General features: G+C 38.1%; 1 protein-coding gene across 1 annotated transcript in view; it reads left to right on the top strand.

Moving 5' to 3' along the window:
* Nucleotides 1–11,605, top strand: part of NCKAP1 (NCK associated protein 1) — an 86,415-nt gene extending 74,810 nt beyond the window's left edge. The window contains 7 exon segments of the mRNA XM_042452940.1: nucleotides 2,838–2,920; nucleotides 4,281–4,361; nucleotides 5,988–6,081; nucleotides 8,148–8,264; nucleotides 9,040–9,149; nucleotides 9,606–9,695; nucleotides 10,679–11,605. Coding sequence (XP_042308874.1) covers nucleotides 2,838–2,920; nucleotides 4,281–4,361; nucleotides 5,988–6,081; nucleotides 8,148–8,264; nucleotides 9,040–9,149; nucleotides 9,606–9,695; nucleotides 10,679–10,795 — 692 coding nt within the window. The 3' untranslated portion in view covers nucleotides 10,796–11,605.
* The last annotated feature ends 7,097 nt before the right edge of the window (nucleotides 11,606–18,702 follow it).

Below are 18,702 nucleotides of genomic sequence, written 5' to 3' on the forward strand. Positions count from 1 at the left end.
TTATTTTGCCTGTCTGGTCCACCCCAGGTTTGGTTTTTATGTCAAATCTAGCTCCATGAATTGGACTTAGAATCAGATTGATAGACACTGGAGAAAAAAACTATTATAACACATTGTTAACACACCTGGTGCTCAATAACAACCAGCGTTTTTGTTCAAAAGGGGAATTTTGTATATAGTCGGAACAACTTGAGTCCATACAGGAACAGAAATGGTTTATAGTCCATAGTATGTACCCTGCTGAGGTCTCTTTAATAACTTTTATTATGTATTGTATTTATCTTGGTTTTTGTAATACTCTGCCAGCAAAAAAGTTGGAGCGGCTCTGTGAATGAAGTATGTTGATGTGCTGTTGAAGCATTTTTCCAAAGAATTGAATACAGTGGTACCCCGGGATACGAATGCGCTGCCTTACGAAATTTCCGGGTTACGAAAAAAATCCATTTAAAAAAACTGTTCCGGGTTACGAAGGTTTTTTCGGGTTACGAAAAATTTTTTGGTGCTTTTCGGCGCTATTTCGCACGAAATCGCGGCTTTTCCCCATTAGCGCCTATGGGTTTTTCGGCTTGCGAAGTATTTCGGGTTACGAAAGCGGCGGCGGAACGAATTAATTTCGTAACCCGGGGTACCTCTGTATGTTCCTTGAGATTTAGAACCCACTACTTAGCAAAGATCCTTGGTTCCTCAACTATTATTATGTGTTTGAAACACACTTCAAAATCATAATTAGTGTGGTGGACATCTGGAAATGTTTTGGGGAGCTTTCACCAGAAAGCTTAGATAGATGCAAAGCTAATTAATTGTGTGCTGTCAATTTTGTCACTTTAGTTTGTTGTAAATTTAAGCTTGTGCCAGACATGTTTTGCAGACAGAATCTCTCAGATAAGGGTCGATCTGGATGTGGGCATTACAACAGAAACTGTAAGAGAGGTGTCCAGTGACTCGTGGACTATGTTAGACTGGATCACTTTGAGTTTGTAAATATCGAGGAAGTGGACAAGCTTCTTGGAAGTGTTAGGAGGACAACATGTCCTCTCGATCCTTGCCCATCATGGTTGACCGCCCAGGGAGGGGATGCAATGAAAATATTACTACAACTTATAATTAATACATCCCTCAGGGAGGGGGTATTTCCATCTAAATTAAAACAAGCAATAGTTAAACCATTGCTTTAAAAAAAAAATTCCCTTGATCCCCTGGTGAGAAGTAATTATAGACCAGTCTCCCTTTTACCGTTCTTGGGCAAAGTGATCGAAAGGGCAGTTGCCTTCCAACTCCAGGCTGTCTTGGATGAAGCCAGTTATCTGGACCCATTTCAAACCAGTTTCAGGGTGGGATACAGAGTTGAGACTGCCATGGTCGCCTTAGTCGATGATTTCCATCTGGGCATCAACGGGGGAAGTGTGACCCTGTTGGTACTCTTGGACATCTCAGCGATGTTTGATACCATAGACCATGGTATCCTTCTGGAATGCCTGAGGGAGTTAGATATTGGGAGCACTGTGCTCCAGTGGTTCCATTCTTACCTCTCGGGCAGATTCCAAATGGTGATGCTGGAGGACAGCTGCTCATCTAAAAGAGAGCTGACATCTGGCGTCCCTGTCCCTCATGCTGTTTAACATTTACATGAAGCCTCTGGGAGAGGTCATTCGGAGACATGTGGCGTGATGTTATCAGTTCACTGATGACACCCAAATCTATTTCTCTATGTCTCCGACTGTTGCAGTGACTAGGATGACATCTCTCCTCTAGATGTCTGCCTTGGGTCGGTAATGAGCTGGATGAGGGAAAACAAACTCAAGCTGAATCCAGAAAAAACAGAGATACTTGCGATAGGTACCCCAAGTCCAGGGATGGAAATTTGTCAGCCAGTCCTGGGTGGGGTTACACTTCTCCTAAAAGATGAAGTTCACAGTTTGGGAGTACTCCTAGATTAATCTCTACAGCTATCATCTCAAGTAGATGTGATGGCCAGGACTGCTTGGTACCAACTTCGGTTGATATGCCAACTGCATCCCTACTTGGATCAAAAGGACCTTGAAGCTGTTGTACTTGCACTGGTAATCTCTCGTTTAGATTTCTGTAATGCGTTCTACATGGGGCTGCCTCTGTATCAAGTTCGGAAGCTTCAATTGGTTTAAAATGCAGCAGCCAGATTAGTCACTGGAACACATAGGTCGGCCCATATAACACCAGTGTTAAAATCTCTTCACTGGCTGCAAATTAGCTTTCGGGCGCAGTACAAAGTGTTGGTAATTACCTTTAAAGCCCTACATGGCTTGGGCCCGAATTACTTGAAGAAACGCCTCTCCCTACACAATCCGCCCCGCACTCTCAGAACATCAGGGAACAATTTATTGGAACATCACAAAAACAGGTTAACAACTTCCCATAGATCGTTTACCGCCGCGGAACAGCTTACTGGAGGAGATCCGTCTTATCACCTTAGATGTCTTTAAGAAGGCACTTAAGATGAATTTCTTCTGCGAGATAAAAGACCCCACTTCCGAGTACGACTGTATGTTTTTAGACATCCAGGCACTGACCTAGCTATTTTATGGAATTAATAGTAATATTAATATTCTATTGTTTATATTTCTTTTTACTACTTTTACATATGTATCGTATCCTTTTTATTGATTTAATCCCGCCTTGATCCGCAGGGAGAGGCGGGAAATTAAATAAAATTATTATTATATGTTTAGCTCTTTGCTGTTCATTATATTATATTACATTTGTCTTGTCAATTAAAATATTTTTAAAATAGTGGCATTGGATGTTTATGCCTTTCAAAGTAAATACTCATCTTCCAACATCTTCAATTATTTTTCTTTCAGCTGTTGATAGTGTTTTGAAGAGAATGACAATTATTGGCGTTATCTTGTCATTCCGGTCACTGGCACAAGAAGCCCTTAGAGATGTAAGTAGTGGGGTTATCATTATAGCTTTGTGTTAAAGAAGTCTTTACACAGGAGGAAAACAGAGTATAAATCTAATAAAATGACTAAGTTCAGTACAGTCAGCTCTCCATATCCATGGTTCTGCATCCAGGGATTGAGCCATCCTCAGCTTGAAAATATTTTTTTAAAATCCAAAAATCAAACCTTTATTTTGTTATTTTATATCAGGGACACAATTTTACTACACCATTGTAAATAATGAGAATTGAGCATCCACAGATTTTGGTATCCAGTGGATACCAAGGGCCCACTATAATAGGAGCAGCACTAGTAATGCGTTTGTTAAACACTAATAATCAGCTATAACTGAAACCCAAATAAAGATTTTGAATACCTTTACTTGAGAGGATCAAACCTTCAGTTCATAGTGTGGTGCATTTTAAAATATGTGGAGGGTTTATCCCAGTTGTCTGCTCTATAAATTACATGTCAGATTTGGGCTAAATAGAAGCACCCCTTCCCCCCCCCCCCCCATTTTTTTATTTTTATTTTTTTGCAAAACTCGGACATTATGGGTCTGAGCAGATGGACAGGAAGAGTCAGGCTGATGCCCGTTTTTACAAAAGCAGGTGGAAGTTCCACTGTCCACACAGCCAGCTCCAATGGGCTGTCTGGACTACGCAGCATCAAACCATGCTGCTCATTATTATATTTTTTGCCTCTCCACTATTCATGCACACCATCACATGAACACACCACCTGTGACCACCTCTGTTCTCCTGCCCAGCTGCCATCCCATTGGACACCTGTGTGACCTGCCACACAGTTGCATGTGCAATACACTGCCTATATAGTGCTTCAGTGCATTGGAGTGCCCAGTGACATATTGGCAAAGCACAATCATGGAGGCGCCCTCCCATACATGACCTCTTCACCCCATGCTTCCTGTTGGACTATCTGGTTTCTGTATGTTGTAATTACATCCGTTGCATTATTGGCCACCTACCCTGTTAGTCTACTTTTACGTTTTTGTTTTCCCACAGTCCCGTACTGGTGCCATGCTGTTTATATGCTTGTGCAATGATGCACATGTTCTGTGTTAAGGTGGAGTATCGGAGCTTCTTTCTGCTCCGTTTTTTAGCCCTAAGTGCTTGCTGTTGATTTCCACCCAGTTTCGCCTCATACGTTGTCTGCCCAGCTTGGCTTCAAATCAGTTTGAAGCCACTTTATTTTCCAGTGCAGGTAACCCCTATGTTGTCAGGGCTCTTACTTGAGATGGACCCTTTGAGGGTGGGTGCATAAATCAAACAGGGTCATAACATGTTGACTAGGGAAGCACAACGGAAGAGAATTTTATTGTAACATATTTCTTTGTCTTAGGTCTTATCCTATCACATTCCTTTCCTTGTAAGTTCAATTGAAGACTTTAAGGATCACATTCCAAGAGAGACAGATATGAAGGTAATAATTTGCTTCTAAGAGTGATGGTTTCTTTAGTGCTAACTATAAATGTATATTGGACCAAAATGATGTGCAAGACTGTAAGAGGTTAAACTTGATAATGGCACTGGTTGATTTTCCGTAAATCTAATTAAAATAACAATAAAATCATTACAGTATTATACTTCTGTGAGATACAAGATCAGTATCCATGTTGAGCTAAAGATGCTGAAAACACTGTATTAAAAGTAACATAGGTACTATAGAAGACGCATCATTTCAGATGGAGAAATTCAGAAGACTTACTGTAATTCTATTTAATTTTCATCATCCACTGTCTAACATTATGACTTTCTAATATGAAATCCTTCTGTAGGGGTTACTTAGAACTAGTCTATGTTAATGAACTTTGACAATATTAATTTAATATATTTCATCCCTTGGCTTAACTGGATTTTTTATTTGTTGAAACCTCCAAATATTGTTGTTGACTATACTTTTAGAGGGTACAGCTGGCCCTTCATATCCATGGATTCTACATGCTGAGATTCAAACATCCACTGCTTGAAAATACTCCAAAAATACATATATAATAAATTGCAAAAATCAAACCTTGATTTTACCTTTCTCTGTGAGGCTGAAGACGCAATCTAATGCTCTCTCTCTCTCTTTTAGAAATCTTTGTGACCTCCTTTACATCTATATGTGATGTCTCCCCCTCCCCCTTGATTAAAAATCTTTTGTTAATTTAGTGAGCATATTTTCATTTGCTCATTTATGTATATTTATATTTTAACCATTTATAACAAAATAACATCATTCAAACTAGAATGGTGGTATTGAAATAAATTCAATATTTAACACATGCATAAATGTTACTGTTTCACACACAGCCACACTCATATGCTTCTCCCTGTCTCTGCTCACCCAGAGCCAGGTGCTGCTGGCCTCCTCCTTCACTGGGGGCAATCTCAGACACTGGCTTTCCTTCGACTGCCATGCTTCCAGGGCGCACTGGATTGAGCAGGCGCACTGGTTGAAGCTGCAGCAGCATCTTATCTTGAAAACTAGTGCATTGATGGGATGAGTGGGAAAAGAAGCAGCAGTGTTTGAGTATGGAATCAGAGAAACCATGATCCAATGAGCTTCCCTTCTCCTTCTCTTCCTCCCTCAGGCAGAGGTGGCTGCTGCAACCATCCTCCAGGACATAAAAAAGTTTGGGAAGTGGAGCAGCAGGAGGAGGGAAGATCAGGGTCTCCAAATCTTGTGCCCCCCCCCCCCCCCCTGGGAGTCCTGCCTGACAGTTTGAGAACCACTGTACTACACCATTGTATATAATGGGACTTTATTACTCATGGATTTTGGTATCCATGGGTGGTCCTGGAACCAAACTCCATTGGATATTGAGGGCCACTGAATAAAGGTTTAGGTCAGAAGAGGGTGTGAGAGATTATAGTCAACCAGCAGAAGTAGTGCCAGTTGTACTTTTCAGTATAAGCTAAACTTTCCAGCATAAATCTTCATTGTTTTGTATCCCTGTTCTCATGTTTCTTGAATGTACATTTTAAAAAGATTTTGTAAATTGTCTTCTCTGAAAAATTGCATGCAGTGCCATTGATATTGTTCAATCTGCTGTCTCTTTATCAGGTTGCAATGAATGTATATGAGCTCTCATCAGCTGCAGGACTGCCATGTGAGATAGATCCTGCCCTCGTTGTAGCTCTGTCTTCTCAAAAATCAGGTAAGCCGCTATATTATAAATACTGTGTATACTCTGATATTTTTATATTCTGTTGCTTATGTTATGGATTAGAGAAGCAGTCAGATTTTTTGGTTTTGTTTGCAAAATGGAATTAGAAATAAAAACGACTATCTTGGAGCATACATTTACACTTATAATGTTATTTGCATATGGACATGTGATTTCTTACCACACTTTTAGCAGACTAATGTATAGAAAATAAAATTATAGTACAGAAGTAGTGCTGGAGATATGCTGGAATTCAGTGTGTGTGTGTGTGTGTGTGTGGTGGAGGTGTGAGCCAGCTTTGGCTTACATGTAGTTGTTTACATCATGATTACGTTTATTTATCTTGTCAACTGCCTATAACAAAAACCTTTCACAGGAAGTAACAGTGCATCATTTAACCAGAATATAAAAATTAGAAGGTTTAGCCTAAAATATAGCAAATTTTAAAATTTGTATGATTATACTTAGCTAGATTTTCTTGATATTGAGTTTCTTAGGTATGATAGTTACATTGCTAAATGGAAATAGTGGACATGTTTTTGTGTTTGATCAGTTATTTCAGCTAAATGGCTCTTACATAAATGACACCAGAAGTATGAAGCACTGATACAAAAACTCTATTCAACAGGGGCAATAAATATGAATGATATGCGATCTTATGGCTGCCATGGCAAACAGCATTCATTCAAAAATTGTTTTCAGCTCTTTTCAAAAAATTGGGGCCACTATTATAGTAGAAGTAATAATTTAGTGTTGCAGATATTTTTATATAATAGTAAAATGCTTAAACAGTTGTTAACCTAGGAGCGAAACACATGGCTGGAAAAGAGCAACTTCCGTCTGCGATCGGGCCAGGACTGTGGTGACCACATGGCCCACTCCCAAACCAGGCCACTACCGCAGGTCTCAAGCCGTGTTGCCATGACTCTTTTTGGCAGTGTCAGTTTCAGGCTGCATTGGGGGCATGCATCACCTAAACACACGTCCCCAAAGCAGCCAGAAGCCACTTCTTTTGGCTCATGTGTTTTGGGCCATAGTGTGCTTCCATGGTGTTTTAAATAATTTGCATATGTGTTTCTTTTGCTGAGTTACATTTTCCTTTCCTTATTATGTTTGGGGGTAATCAATCAAGATATATTTTGTCAGCTGTTATGGAAAACTATTGCTGATGACACAGTTTGCTCAGGGAAATCAGAATCAAGTACTGTATATATACACATCTATAAGTTGAAAAATTCAAGCCCAAAAATGGGCTCCAAAATCCTAGGTAGACGTATATATGGATCAATATAGTAATACTTTTCCATGAGCCTTGGGAAAGCTGTGGAGAAGGGAGGGATGAGAGAAATTGGAGGTCTGTGTCCCCCTTTTTACAAGCCAGAAGCCTTGGGGAAAGTTGTGGGGAAGGAAGGGAAAATGGAGGTCTGTGTGCCCATTTTTGCAAGCCAGAAGCCTTGGGGAAAGTTGCGGGGAAGGGAAGGAAATGGAGGTCTGGGTCCCCCTTTTTGCAAGCCATCAGCCTTGGGAAAAGTTGTGGGGAAGGGAGGGAAATTGAAGATTTGTGTCCACATTTTGCATGCTCAGACTGTGACCCTTGGGACAGGTCCAGAGAGAGAGAGAAGGAGGGAGTGAAGTAGTGGTTTTTTTCCTCCTCTATTTAGATCCTTTGTTACATGCCCCTGAGTTTGACCCTTGACTTAGCCATGGGTCATATTAAAAGCCATGATTTTGCCCCCAAAACCTGCCCTCGACTTCTACATGAGGTCCACTTATAGACGAGTATATACGGTATCTTCTCTGTAACTCAGATCTACTAGCAGTAGATTTTGGCTCAAAGTTCATTCTATCAATAAGTAACAATAAAATGAATTGATGCTTTTATCTTATTGTTTTTCCCAAATTGCACAGTGAGCTCAGTTGAACCCTTGCCAATCAGTTTAATTTTCATGGAACCCTGCAATTAAGTGTTAACTTTAGTGTTTTGACATGATGAGAATTTTCCATTCTGTGTCCCACTCGATTACAAATGATCTTCTTATGTCTATATTTATTTTTAGAAAACATTAGTCCAGAGGAGGAATATAAAATTGCCTGCCTTCTGATGGTCTTTGTGGCTGTCTCCTTACCAACTTTGGCCAGTAATGTGATGTCTCAGTACAGTCCTGCCATTGAAGGTAATACTCAGATAAATTAAACTGGTGTGAAGATTTGTTCTGGGAAAAATACTATTAAATGTTCATCTAGAATATTTATTTGCTTTCATTTTATGGTATTGGTGTTTGGTCCGTTTTGGTGTTGAATAGTAAGTCAATTTTATATCTCACAATGATTGCTTTGAAAGAGGAAATGAAAATCTCTCACCTCTGCCATATTTGGGTTCTAGGGATCCTTACCAAGAATGTATTCTGCCCTTCTACATAAATGTCCTATTGATTAGGAAATGTTAAACTTGAGTGGAGTCATTTATAAGAGGTTAGGGAAACAATACAGAGTACTATCTGGAAGTAGTATTGAAACCGGTTCTTATTCTAGATATCTGTATTACATGTATTCAGAATTCTTATGCATGTTGATTTTAATTTGGCATATCACCGCCGCCCCTTTTTCAAAACTTTTTATGTGTGAACAGTATTTTCCCTACATTCAACATAATCAGTTGCTCAAAGCAAAAACTTTGGAGCTGATAAATGAAAATGAAAAAGAGAATTTTGTATATGAAAAAAATGTTAGTGTGGATCTTTTTTTTTTTAAAGTGTTTCAGTATATTACATGTTTAAGTCTTTCCATGCTGCTTGTTAAACGAAGACTATTAAGACCCTCCTCCTATAGCATATTTGAAAATTAAGCCCTAGCTCAACCTTACCTTGCTGCTGTACAAATGATAACTCAGCTAAAATGCTTGAAGTATGAGTGAAGCTAAAGTAATAACACAAATGTGTTTTTGTTTAGGTCACTGCAATAATATCCACTGCTTGGCCAAAGCAATCAACCAGATTGCTGCAGCTTTATTTACCATTCACAAGGGAAGCATTGAAGACCGTCTCAAAGAATTTTTGGCTGTATGTACAATTTTTACGTTGATTACCATTCTCCAGAAATCAGTTACTGATGCTTTCAGCTGCGCTGTGCCTAACATTTACAACTTTCATTTTTGTTTTGAGGCCAGATAACATCACTGTGGTTTTCTTTCTCTAATGATGACTTTTACTTTAACTTTAATAATGATTTTAAAGGATTTGGGTAGTATTGTGAGCACACCTGAATTTTAGTTTCAGTATGCTGCTGTTTTGCAAAATATATAGCCTAATTCAGGGATTCCAGTATTCAGATGAAGTACTTTGCAGTTTATCTGTCCCATTCACTTCATAATCACAGAATGCTGCACATAATTCATCTTACATGGTTTGTATTTTATATCAGAAATTGCATGTCTCATGAAATGTAAATGAAGTCTAAAGCTTCAGCTTTAAAATAGTAGCAAACTTACTGGTTGTATATATTTGTGTATTTTCTAGCTTGCATCCTCCAGTCTACTGAAAATTGGTCAGGAGACGGACAAAACCACTACAAGGAACAGAGAATCTGTTTATCTACTTCTAGACATGGTAAGCTCTTGTCCCAGTTATTATGTCTAAGGCTGCATTCTCACTGCAGAAATAATCCAGTTTGACACCACATTAACTGCCATGGTTCAAAGCTATGGAATTCTGGGAGTTGTAGTTTGTTGCAGCACCAGAGCTCAGCTTTCATCTCAGGGCATTCTCTGTGAGCGCCACTCTTTTGCCGCAACAAACTACACTTCCCAGAATCCATAGCCTTGAACCATGGCAGTTAAAGTGGTGTTACAAGATAATTTCTGCCATGTAGTCTAAAAGCTTTTTCATAGGTGCGCACTTTAGGCATTCTGTCAAGAATAAACTAATATGGCCAGATAGGTTAAAAAAAGTATGTACTTGTACTTTCCTGGCAGCATGGGGATGATGGCTGCACCTCAGAGCTTTGGCAACCTCATGACTGTGTTTGCATTGCATTCCTTTCTATATGTGTTTATGGATTGGCATATTACTCGAATAACAGTAGGATGGATTATGAGAAATGGCAGTGTGAGAAAGTGAACATACAGAATTGCTACAAGTATCCACTTTTGAGGGAATAATAGACAAAAATGGAATAGATAGACATACATGTGAGATCGTGAGCATTGAGCAGAGGCAAGAAAATAAATATATTTGGTGACATATATAGTATTAAATTGTATGCATTAAATTACTGGAATAGAAATGGTAATGCATGAGTAAGTCTAATACTTGTTCTCATCTTCGTCAGGTGGTTATCACTATTCTGCTATCTCTTCTAAGGATTACCCCAATAAACCATTATTGTTGGAACCTCATTTAAAGTATTTGTCCTTTTTAACTTTAGAATAATAAAAAATGCTTTCAGGGGAAAAAAGCAGTGATACGATTTTATATTTTTGGGCTGCTGTCTCTTGAGAAATAAATGCACACGAGAAACAAATTAATTAAATCAACAGTTGTGAGTTCTGTTCTATGGCTGGTTTCTGATTTGATTTCTTCTCCTATCTTAGATTGTACAGGAGTCTCCATTCCTGACCATGGATCTTCTGGAGTCCTGCTTTCCTTATGTCTTGCTACGAAATGCATACCATGCTGTGTACAAACAAAGTGTCACTTCCTCTGCCTGAATATCTACTTAGCTGGAAGCAAATTACGCACGCATCTATGTTGCCTCAGTTTTATTTGTAAACTGTGGAGCTGTTTTACTTTATGGCCTGGCAAAGAGTTTTGTGGATTATAAACTTTTTCCAATGCAGTTGTATTTCTGACCAGTGGTTTCTTAATATAGTTGTACTACTACTATAAGCTTGGCTGATTTTAGGTTGCACATTTGCTGAAATTTTTCCTTTTTATTTTAGAATCTTTATTATGTTTTTAAAAAAAGAGAAACACTACAACTATTTTTTCATATCCAATCATGCAGGAATCATAATAGCTTGTTTATCTCCATGGAGAACTCTATTTAGTGATTATTTTAGTGTTCCTAGTTCTCATCTGTGTGTAAATTATTTCATATAGGGAGAGTTACAATCTGTACCTATTGTTCTTATCGGAAACAAAACTTGGATGTGCATTTCTGTGAACCTCAGCATTTTTACTTTCTTTTTTGAATACTTGCCAATATTCATGACTGATGCTAACTATTATTTAAAATGGTATAGGGCTGCTTATCTTTAAACAATCTTCTCCATACAGTCTTAAATAGCAGCAAGTGGTTTTGTTTGTATAAAACCTACATAGTGAATTTTTTTAAAGACTAATTTCCATGGTGCCCCTTTGACATTAACACTACATTCTACCCTGCTGTATAATAAACATTCTTATCCATTTATCAAATGTTGATAAAATGTTAGCCCTTTAACCACTTTTTATATGTTTTAAATTTTTGAAATTCAAGTGTACCTTCCATTACATACAATAAACACTACACTGTATTACTTGCTGATGAAGTTTATATTTTGTGCTAAGTTAATTATTGCACTTTAATATTACAGCATCATGGAACTTCCCTGTTTAGATCTGGGATGGGAAAAGTAAGCAAAAGGCCTCTCTTAAATTATTTATACCTCCATTCCCCCAAGTCATTCTTTTAAAAGAGGGTGCATGGTTGAAGGTTCCCCCATGTATCTATATGGTGCCGCAATCCCTGACAGTTACCCTATTTAGAACTTGTTTCACTAGTCCTTGGTCCTTTAATCCAGTGCTTCCCAGGGTTTCTGATGTGAGGAATTGTTTTTTTTTTCCAAAGTACCAGGGACTGGTACCATATTTATTCCCAGTCACTACAATTGTTTCTTTTTTTACTGGAAACTTGCCAGGGTCTGACAACCAGTGGCTCGGATCAGCAACAATCCAGGGACAACTACTTTGGGTGGCACTACTTTCTTTTGCATTCGGGATATTTTTAGGGAAATAAAACTCTTGTTGCCTTTTTTTTTTTTTTACTTCAAGGTATTTTCTCATTATTATTCAGCTGTAGTTATTATAGTGTGCCTACTGTGATGATCCACTAGAAAGTAACTCCAGGAAACATCAAGATGGGGAAAGTTATTAGTTAATTCTCTTGTAGTAATATAAGTAGTATTAACATATCAATTTTTGTGAGACACACCAATAGAGTTGTGAGATAGAGTTGTTCCAAAAGCTGACAGCTTTGGTTATTGATCAGCATTAGAAAGACTGGTTCTCAGCCACTCCAACTCTCAAAATGGTTAGAGTCCTTGATCTTGGTTAAAAGCATTATACTGGTAACTTTTTAATTATTAGTGTTGTGTGTTGCAGTTTTTTATGCCTAAAGCTTAGAATCATACAATCATAGTTGGAAAAGACCACAAGGGTCATCCAGTCTAACCCCCTGCCATGCAAGAACACACAAAGCATTCCTGAAAGATGGCCATCCAACCTTGGCTTTATAACAGCTTCTTCTGCTCATATGAGAATCAACAAGTGGAATAAAATATAAACTATAAATATATTTTCCTTCATATTCAGTCTCTTTGGTTTTGTAAACACTTTCAATCTCTTCCCTCTAAATCACAAATAGATCACTAGTTCAGTAAGTTCTTAGATGGATCCTTAATTTTTGGCAAGATATGTCCTGTTTGGGGCCACCTTGTAAACATCTTTAATTTGTTAAGAAGCAAAAGATAAGTCTGATTCATGACTAGATTACGAAATGTGTGTGTTTGACCCAAGATTGTTAGAATTCCTATGGTATTTGTTTTACCACCTAAATATTTGTTTTGCATAATGACTGTGGTCACCATCCCACAGTGTTAGGTGTACTTAAGATTATTTGATTTTCAGTGAACTCAAACACACCTTGCTGCTGGCTTGTGGCCTTTGTTTCCTTCATTCTAACTAAGGCAAAGCTTATTTATTTGGTCACATACTTTTCAGTGGATTTTCTGCAGTAGGACATTAGTCATTTAAGCCACTTCTGCCAATAACCCACCACAGTATTAACAACACAGCATTGTGTCTTGAAGGTTTATGCAGCTGGATACAAAAATGGAAGCCTGGTTCCTCTATATGAGCTTCTGTAATTGAGGCTTGTCCGTATAATTTATTATGGTGATTATTGCTGTTCTTTTTTTTAATGTACCTTGATACTCTAGTACAATTTGACTTGAAGTGAGTTAGATTTCACTGTATCCAGTCTACTGAAACATACTGGTTATGGGCAGAGGCCTTTGCAGAAATTCAAACAGATTCAAAAATGTATGATGCAAAATTATATTTACAGGTACATTTACTAGAAATGGTATGAGTATAAAACACAGCAAACATTTTTTTTAAAAAACAATAATAAAATGAGCAATAACATGATAAATTCATCAGTGACAATTTAAAGACATCTCAGAGTTCTTTTCCACAGATCTGTGCTGTGACCAGTGCTGAAAGAGATAAAGTAAGTTACATTAGATTTATCTTTCCTACAATAGACAATTGCCTTCTTGGGCCAACCCAGGGGAGAAAGAAAGGAATTGTAATTCCTGCATATTCCATATCTCATTTCATGCTTTGTTCCAGAACTCTGCCAGTCAAAATGACCCACTTGCTTTCTTCAATGTCAGGTGGAGATACTTACGATTTGAAAATTAATACTGAAATGGCATGACATGAAAAGAAAATGTGAATCTGCTCCTGAAGAACAGGATCTAGCTATAGTAATAATTTATATTTTCATTTTGCCTCAGTGCAAGCTGAGCGATTTGAATTCCTTCACCACTGCTGTCATTAAATGGGTTTGACGTGAGCAGTCAAATCAACAAAGTCCTTCTGGACCATGTGGACAACTTTAGCAAAATTATATTTTGTACTCCCAAGTAAAGTGTACTGCTCATGCTCATCCAGCGCAGTGATTTTTCAGGGGACATATAAGCTGCTTATTTCATTCACTGCTGCTGTTGTCACTGCGTTTGAATCAGCAATGAGTTTTGGTAACTGAATGTTATCAGGTGGTTTTAATGTGTTTTATAAACTACCTCAGGTAATTAATTTGTTTTACTTATATACCGCTATTCCAAAGATCATAGCGGTGAACAGCAAGTAAGCTAATTTGCCCCCAACAGTCTGGGTACTCATTTTAGCGACCTTGGGAGGATGCAAGCCTGAGTTGAGCTTGGGCCCTTTTGCTGGTCTTGAACTCGCAACCTTGTGGTTTTGAGTGAATGGCTGCAGTACAGGCATTTAACCACTGTGCCACCAGGGCTCCATAGGTATAGACGGAGGGAGTAATATTTCTTTTTAGACAGCATGATCAGATACTTCCTCCTCACTGTAGGGATTATCTTTTCAAAACACACAAGCAATGCATCAGCCTATTTTTTATTGCTGGAAAAAGCCTCATTTGGTACATCCATTCTGCTTACAAACCTTTTACACCATGGTTCCAATCATTTCTGGTGCTTGAGTAATCCATACAGCCACTATGTGCATGTTCCAACCATGTTGCTCTGGCATGCAGGGTTTAAGAATTCCCGCTTCTGATAATCATCACGTCCAGCAAGTTGGCACATTCCTTTGTATTTAAAAGACAGTCTTTAGTGGTGCTGGGGGCCATGTTTTCATTCTGCCTTGCCTTCTTTCTCCCTCACAATGAACTCTCCAGACAGCCCACATGCTAAAGAATATGTTGAGTTTAAATTCTCACCTTCTGTCTTCGTTATTTCACCTTCAAGCAAAATGTATCCTTGCCCTGCCAAAATCACCAGAAGACAACACTTTTAAGATCAGCTTTGTTACGTTGACTTGCATAATTGGATACTGAATAGCATGTAAAACCAATATTTTCTGTTGAGGTACTTTTTTAAACATATGGCTTGCAATGCTTGTCCAATGCTCTCTGCTCCAATCATTTCCATTTGCCTTAATACAGAACTACATAACCTCATGTCACACATGCTTTCTGGGGTCCATGACTTCAACAATTCTTAAATTTAGGCTTTTCAGACAAAAACAAGTTGCAACCCCCCTTCTTGTATTCCAAATGGCAATCCATTTATGACTTGTGTACAGGTTTTGAAACAGATGTAATTGATGACAAAACCTACTTCTACAAGAGTGGGGTGCAGGGGATGCTGATACTTTGATATTCCTCTAGGCAGGCAGAAGCCAAAAAGATTCAGCCAAAACCACAGGTAGTAATCAGAGAAATGATTTTTATATGAAAGAGAAAGCCTGGTGAGATAAGCTTTATAGCTCTGAGGGGGAAAGATCTGAGGTCTATATGTGAAAAATAATTAATTGAGAGAGAGGAATTAACATGTTTTTTCTGCTTTTGCGATATCTTGATATTTATATATGCCACCATTGTAAGTAGTGGGCATCAATAAATGTATTGGTTCTAGGTTTATTTGGTGTGTCATGTGTGTATGCCTGTGTGTGTATTTGGCTCTGCTGCTAAAAAAAAACAACGTAGTTTTTTCCCAATTTAGCTAAGTAAATTGTGGTTTTATTTTATTTTGTTTTTTTTAAATTATATACACAGATGAGTACTGTCAAAGCAGAGTGAAAAACACTTGTCAGAAAAGTGAATGAAAAGGCCTTGTAAGAGGATCTCTGGGGAAATACTTGAGCATAATTGATTGGGATTAAAATAAATGTCCCAGTTTAAAATGCATTTGTAGAATAGACTGTTATATACTCCCCCCGCCCCCCCCCGGTCAACAAGAATTGACATTTTTCTCCAGCTGATTTGCACATAGAATTACATTTATGAATAGTTCAGCACTTCTTTTTATATATAGGGGGATGCATCTTGTACATAGGTAAACATAAATGAAATTTTTCCTTGAATCCATGGACACAAAATACTACTGACATGGACATTTACTTCAGAAGAATCACACTAAGTGAAAAATTATCAGAAAAAGGGAAATGTAGAACAGTTAATGAACAATTAACATAATTAAAAATCAAATCGAGAGCCAGCATGACGTAGTGGTTTGAGCATTGGATTAGGACAGTGGGAGACCAGGGGTTGAATCCTGGCTTAGCCATGGAGACCCTTGAAATATGTTGTTGAAAATGTTTAACAGTGTTTCAAAACAATGTCGGGGATGTCAAGATAAGGACAGCTTTCATTTGCAGTGGATTGTAAGAAGACAAAAAAATACTGGTCTAAGATGTATATGTTAATTAAAAAAGCGACTTTGGAATGTTTCTGTTGGACATTATGAATAAAGAACTGGACAATAACTATAGACTACCTCTTTGATAAATGATAACAGCAGCAAAGTTATTGTTTGCACAAACCTGGAAACAGACTGAAGCACCTGATAGTGCAAGACTGACAATGCAAACAGTCTGATAATGCAAGAGTGGATTGTTAAGTTTGCTGAGTCAGTCCAAATGACCACATTTTTGAGGTTCTAAAAGATAAGCCAATTTAAAGCTTTTTTAAAAGACTGGAAACCATTTGTAGACTTTTTGAACAATAAGAAATATAATGATGTAATAATCTGTAGCTATGGATAATAATAATTGTAGCAGAATTATTTAGTTGGATCTGTAAGAGCCCTACCATGTATAAATTATACGTTTTCCCCTTCTCTTTATTTTCTCTGTTTCTTTATTGTATGTAGGTATTTTCTGAATGGATATCATTTTGGTTTTGATTGTATATTAGATTGTTAGTGTTAAGAAACAATGAACAAATAAAATGCAAAATAAATAAAAGGGAAACAATCTATCTTTAAAACATTCTGGTTTGATCTTAAGCTAAAAGTTACATTTGATGTGTCACTTTTTCCATAATTACAGTAATTAACAAGGGAAAGAAATCTGGGATTTGTTAAAGGCTTCTACCCAATTTTGGAAAGATTATTTCCATTGCTCAGCAAATTGTCTTCCAGCTGCAGTTGGTAACAATGGGTTCTGCACTTCTGGTTGCCAAAGGCAGAAAACACATTTCTCCCAGTCATCTGGTAATGTGTTGATGATGTCTTAAAAGGCTTGATCCTTACCCCATGGGGAAAGATACAAGCATGGAGAATTGGCAGTCCCAGGAAAATGTGTCACCAAGAGCGCATCTATATACTGTAAGAATATGCAGTTGTTTGACACTACTTTAACTGCCATCCTACAGAATCCTGGGATTTGAAGTTTGGTGAGGCACCAGCACTCTTTGGCAAAGAAAGCCAAAGAGTGTAAAACTTCAATCCCAGGATTCCATAGGATGGGGTTGCAGCACTTAACTGCATTATTTAATAATAAGAAGTATGTATGCAACACATTGCAGTATAACAGATAGCAATAGCACAAATATGTAAACCATTCAAGGCCACAAACAACATTTGTTCTTTCCTAGGGGGTAAAACATTTTCAGATCGCCCCCCCCCCCCCCAAAAAAAAGTTCTGCCTTTTATTTCTGACCCTTCTTTCCTGTATTTCCACCATTTTTCATGTAACCAGCAACACTCACTCCCATTCTGTACTCTCTCTTGCCTCCCTCTGTTTGATTTACTAGAAGGGCAACACATTCTAACCATGTGTTACTGAACCTATGAGCTCCATAGACTAAAATGGGTTTGGAGTTGGGGGACACACATACATTTTTCATCAAAACAAAACCCATCTGATCTACTAAGGCACAGAGCTTACTATACCTTATCCATGACCATACATAACAAACACTTTCCTGGAAGACACTATGTGAATGGAGAAATTGCCTGGCAAGTGTGGTCACAGCAAACCTTATGAGAAGAAACTGACAATACCTGTTAAACCTCTGGAGGTCATGCATTAAACCTGTGGAGGTCATGCATTAAACTTTAAACCTTTCTTCCCTCAAAATCATTCCAGACTATCCATAAACTAATCTTCCTGGACTATCAAGTTTCAAATCTGCTGAAACATTTATAGGCTATAGAAGCTACTATTGCCTCCCTCTCTCCTGATTTTAGGTGTAATAACAGAAAGTGATTCATCTGACACAGCCTGGTATAAGGCTTCTACAGTGGTCTTATAAATCCATCTCAAGTTGTTTAGTACCTCTTTTCTTTTACACATAAATAAAATAACCATTAACAGAAAAGTAGCTTCTGAAGTGGGTTCTGTCTGGACTCACTATGTGGTGTTGGTGCATATTTTCCTTGGTTACTGGAAAGAGGAGTGATAACATAAAGCACTCAGACTTTTCATATGACGCAAGTTGGAAGTGACTTCAGAAACACTGGAAAAACTGAAAAGACCCAGATGTAACTCAAGAAATGCATGTTAGGGCAGGATTGGAGAGAACGCAAAAAGATTGAGAACTCGCAAAGGAGTGTTTAGATTTACTCTGATTATCAACCATCTAAACCAGTGGTTCTCAACCTGTGGGCTGTGACTCCTTTGGGGATCAATTTCTCAGGGTTCACCTAAGACCATTGGAAAACACATATTTCTGATGGTCTTAGAAACAGACATCACAATTTGATGGTTGGGAGTCACCACAACATGTATTAAAGGGTCACGGCATTAGGAAAGTTGAGATCCACTGATCTAAAGTGATGGTAATGTGGGTTGACCTTTCCCAATCTGGAATCCT

This window comes from Sceloporus undulatus, chromosome 1 (assembly GCF_019175285.1).
Source record: "Sceloporus undulatus isolate JIND9_A2432 ecotype Alabama chromosome 1, SceUnd_v1.1, whole genome shotgun sequence".
Taxonomy (NCBI): Eukaryota; Metazoa; Chordata; class Lepidosauria; order Squamata; family Phrynosomatidae; genus Sceloporus; species Sceloporus undulatus.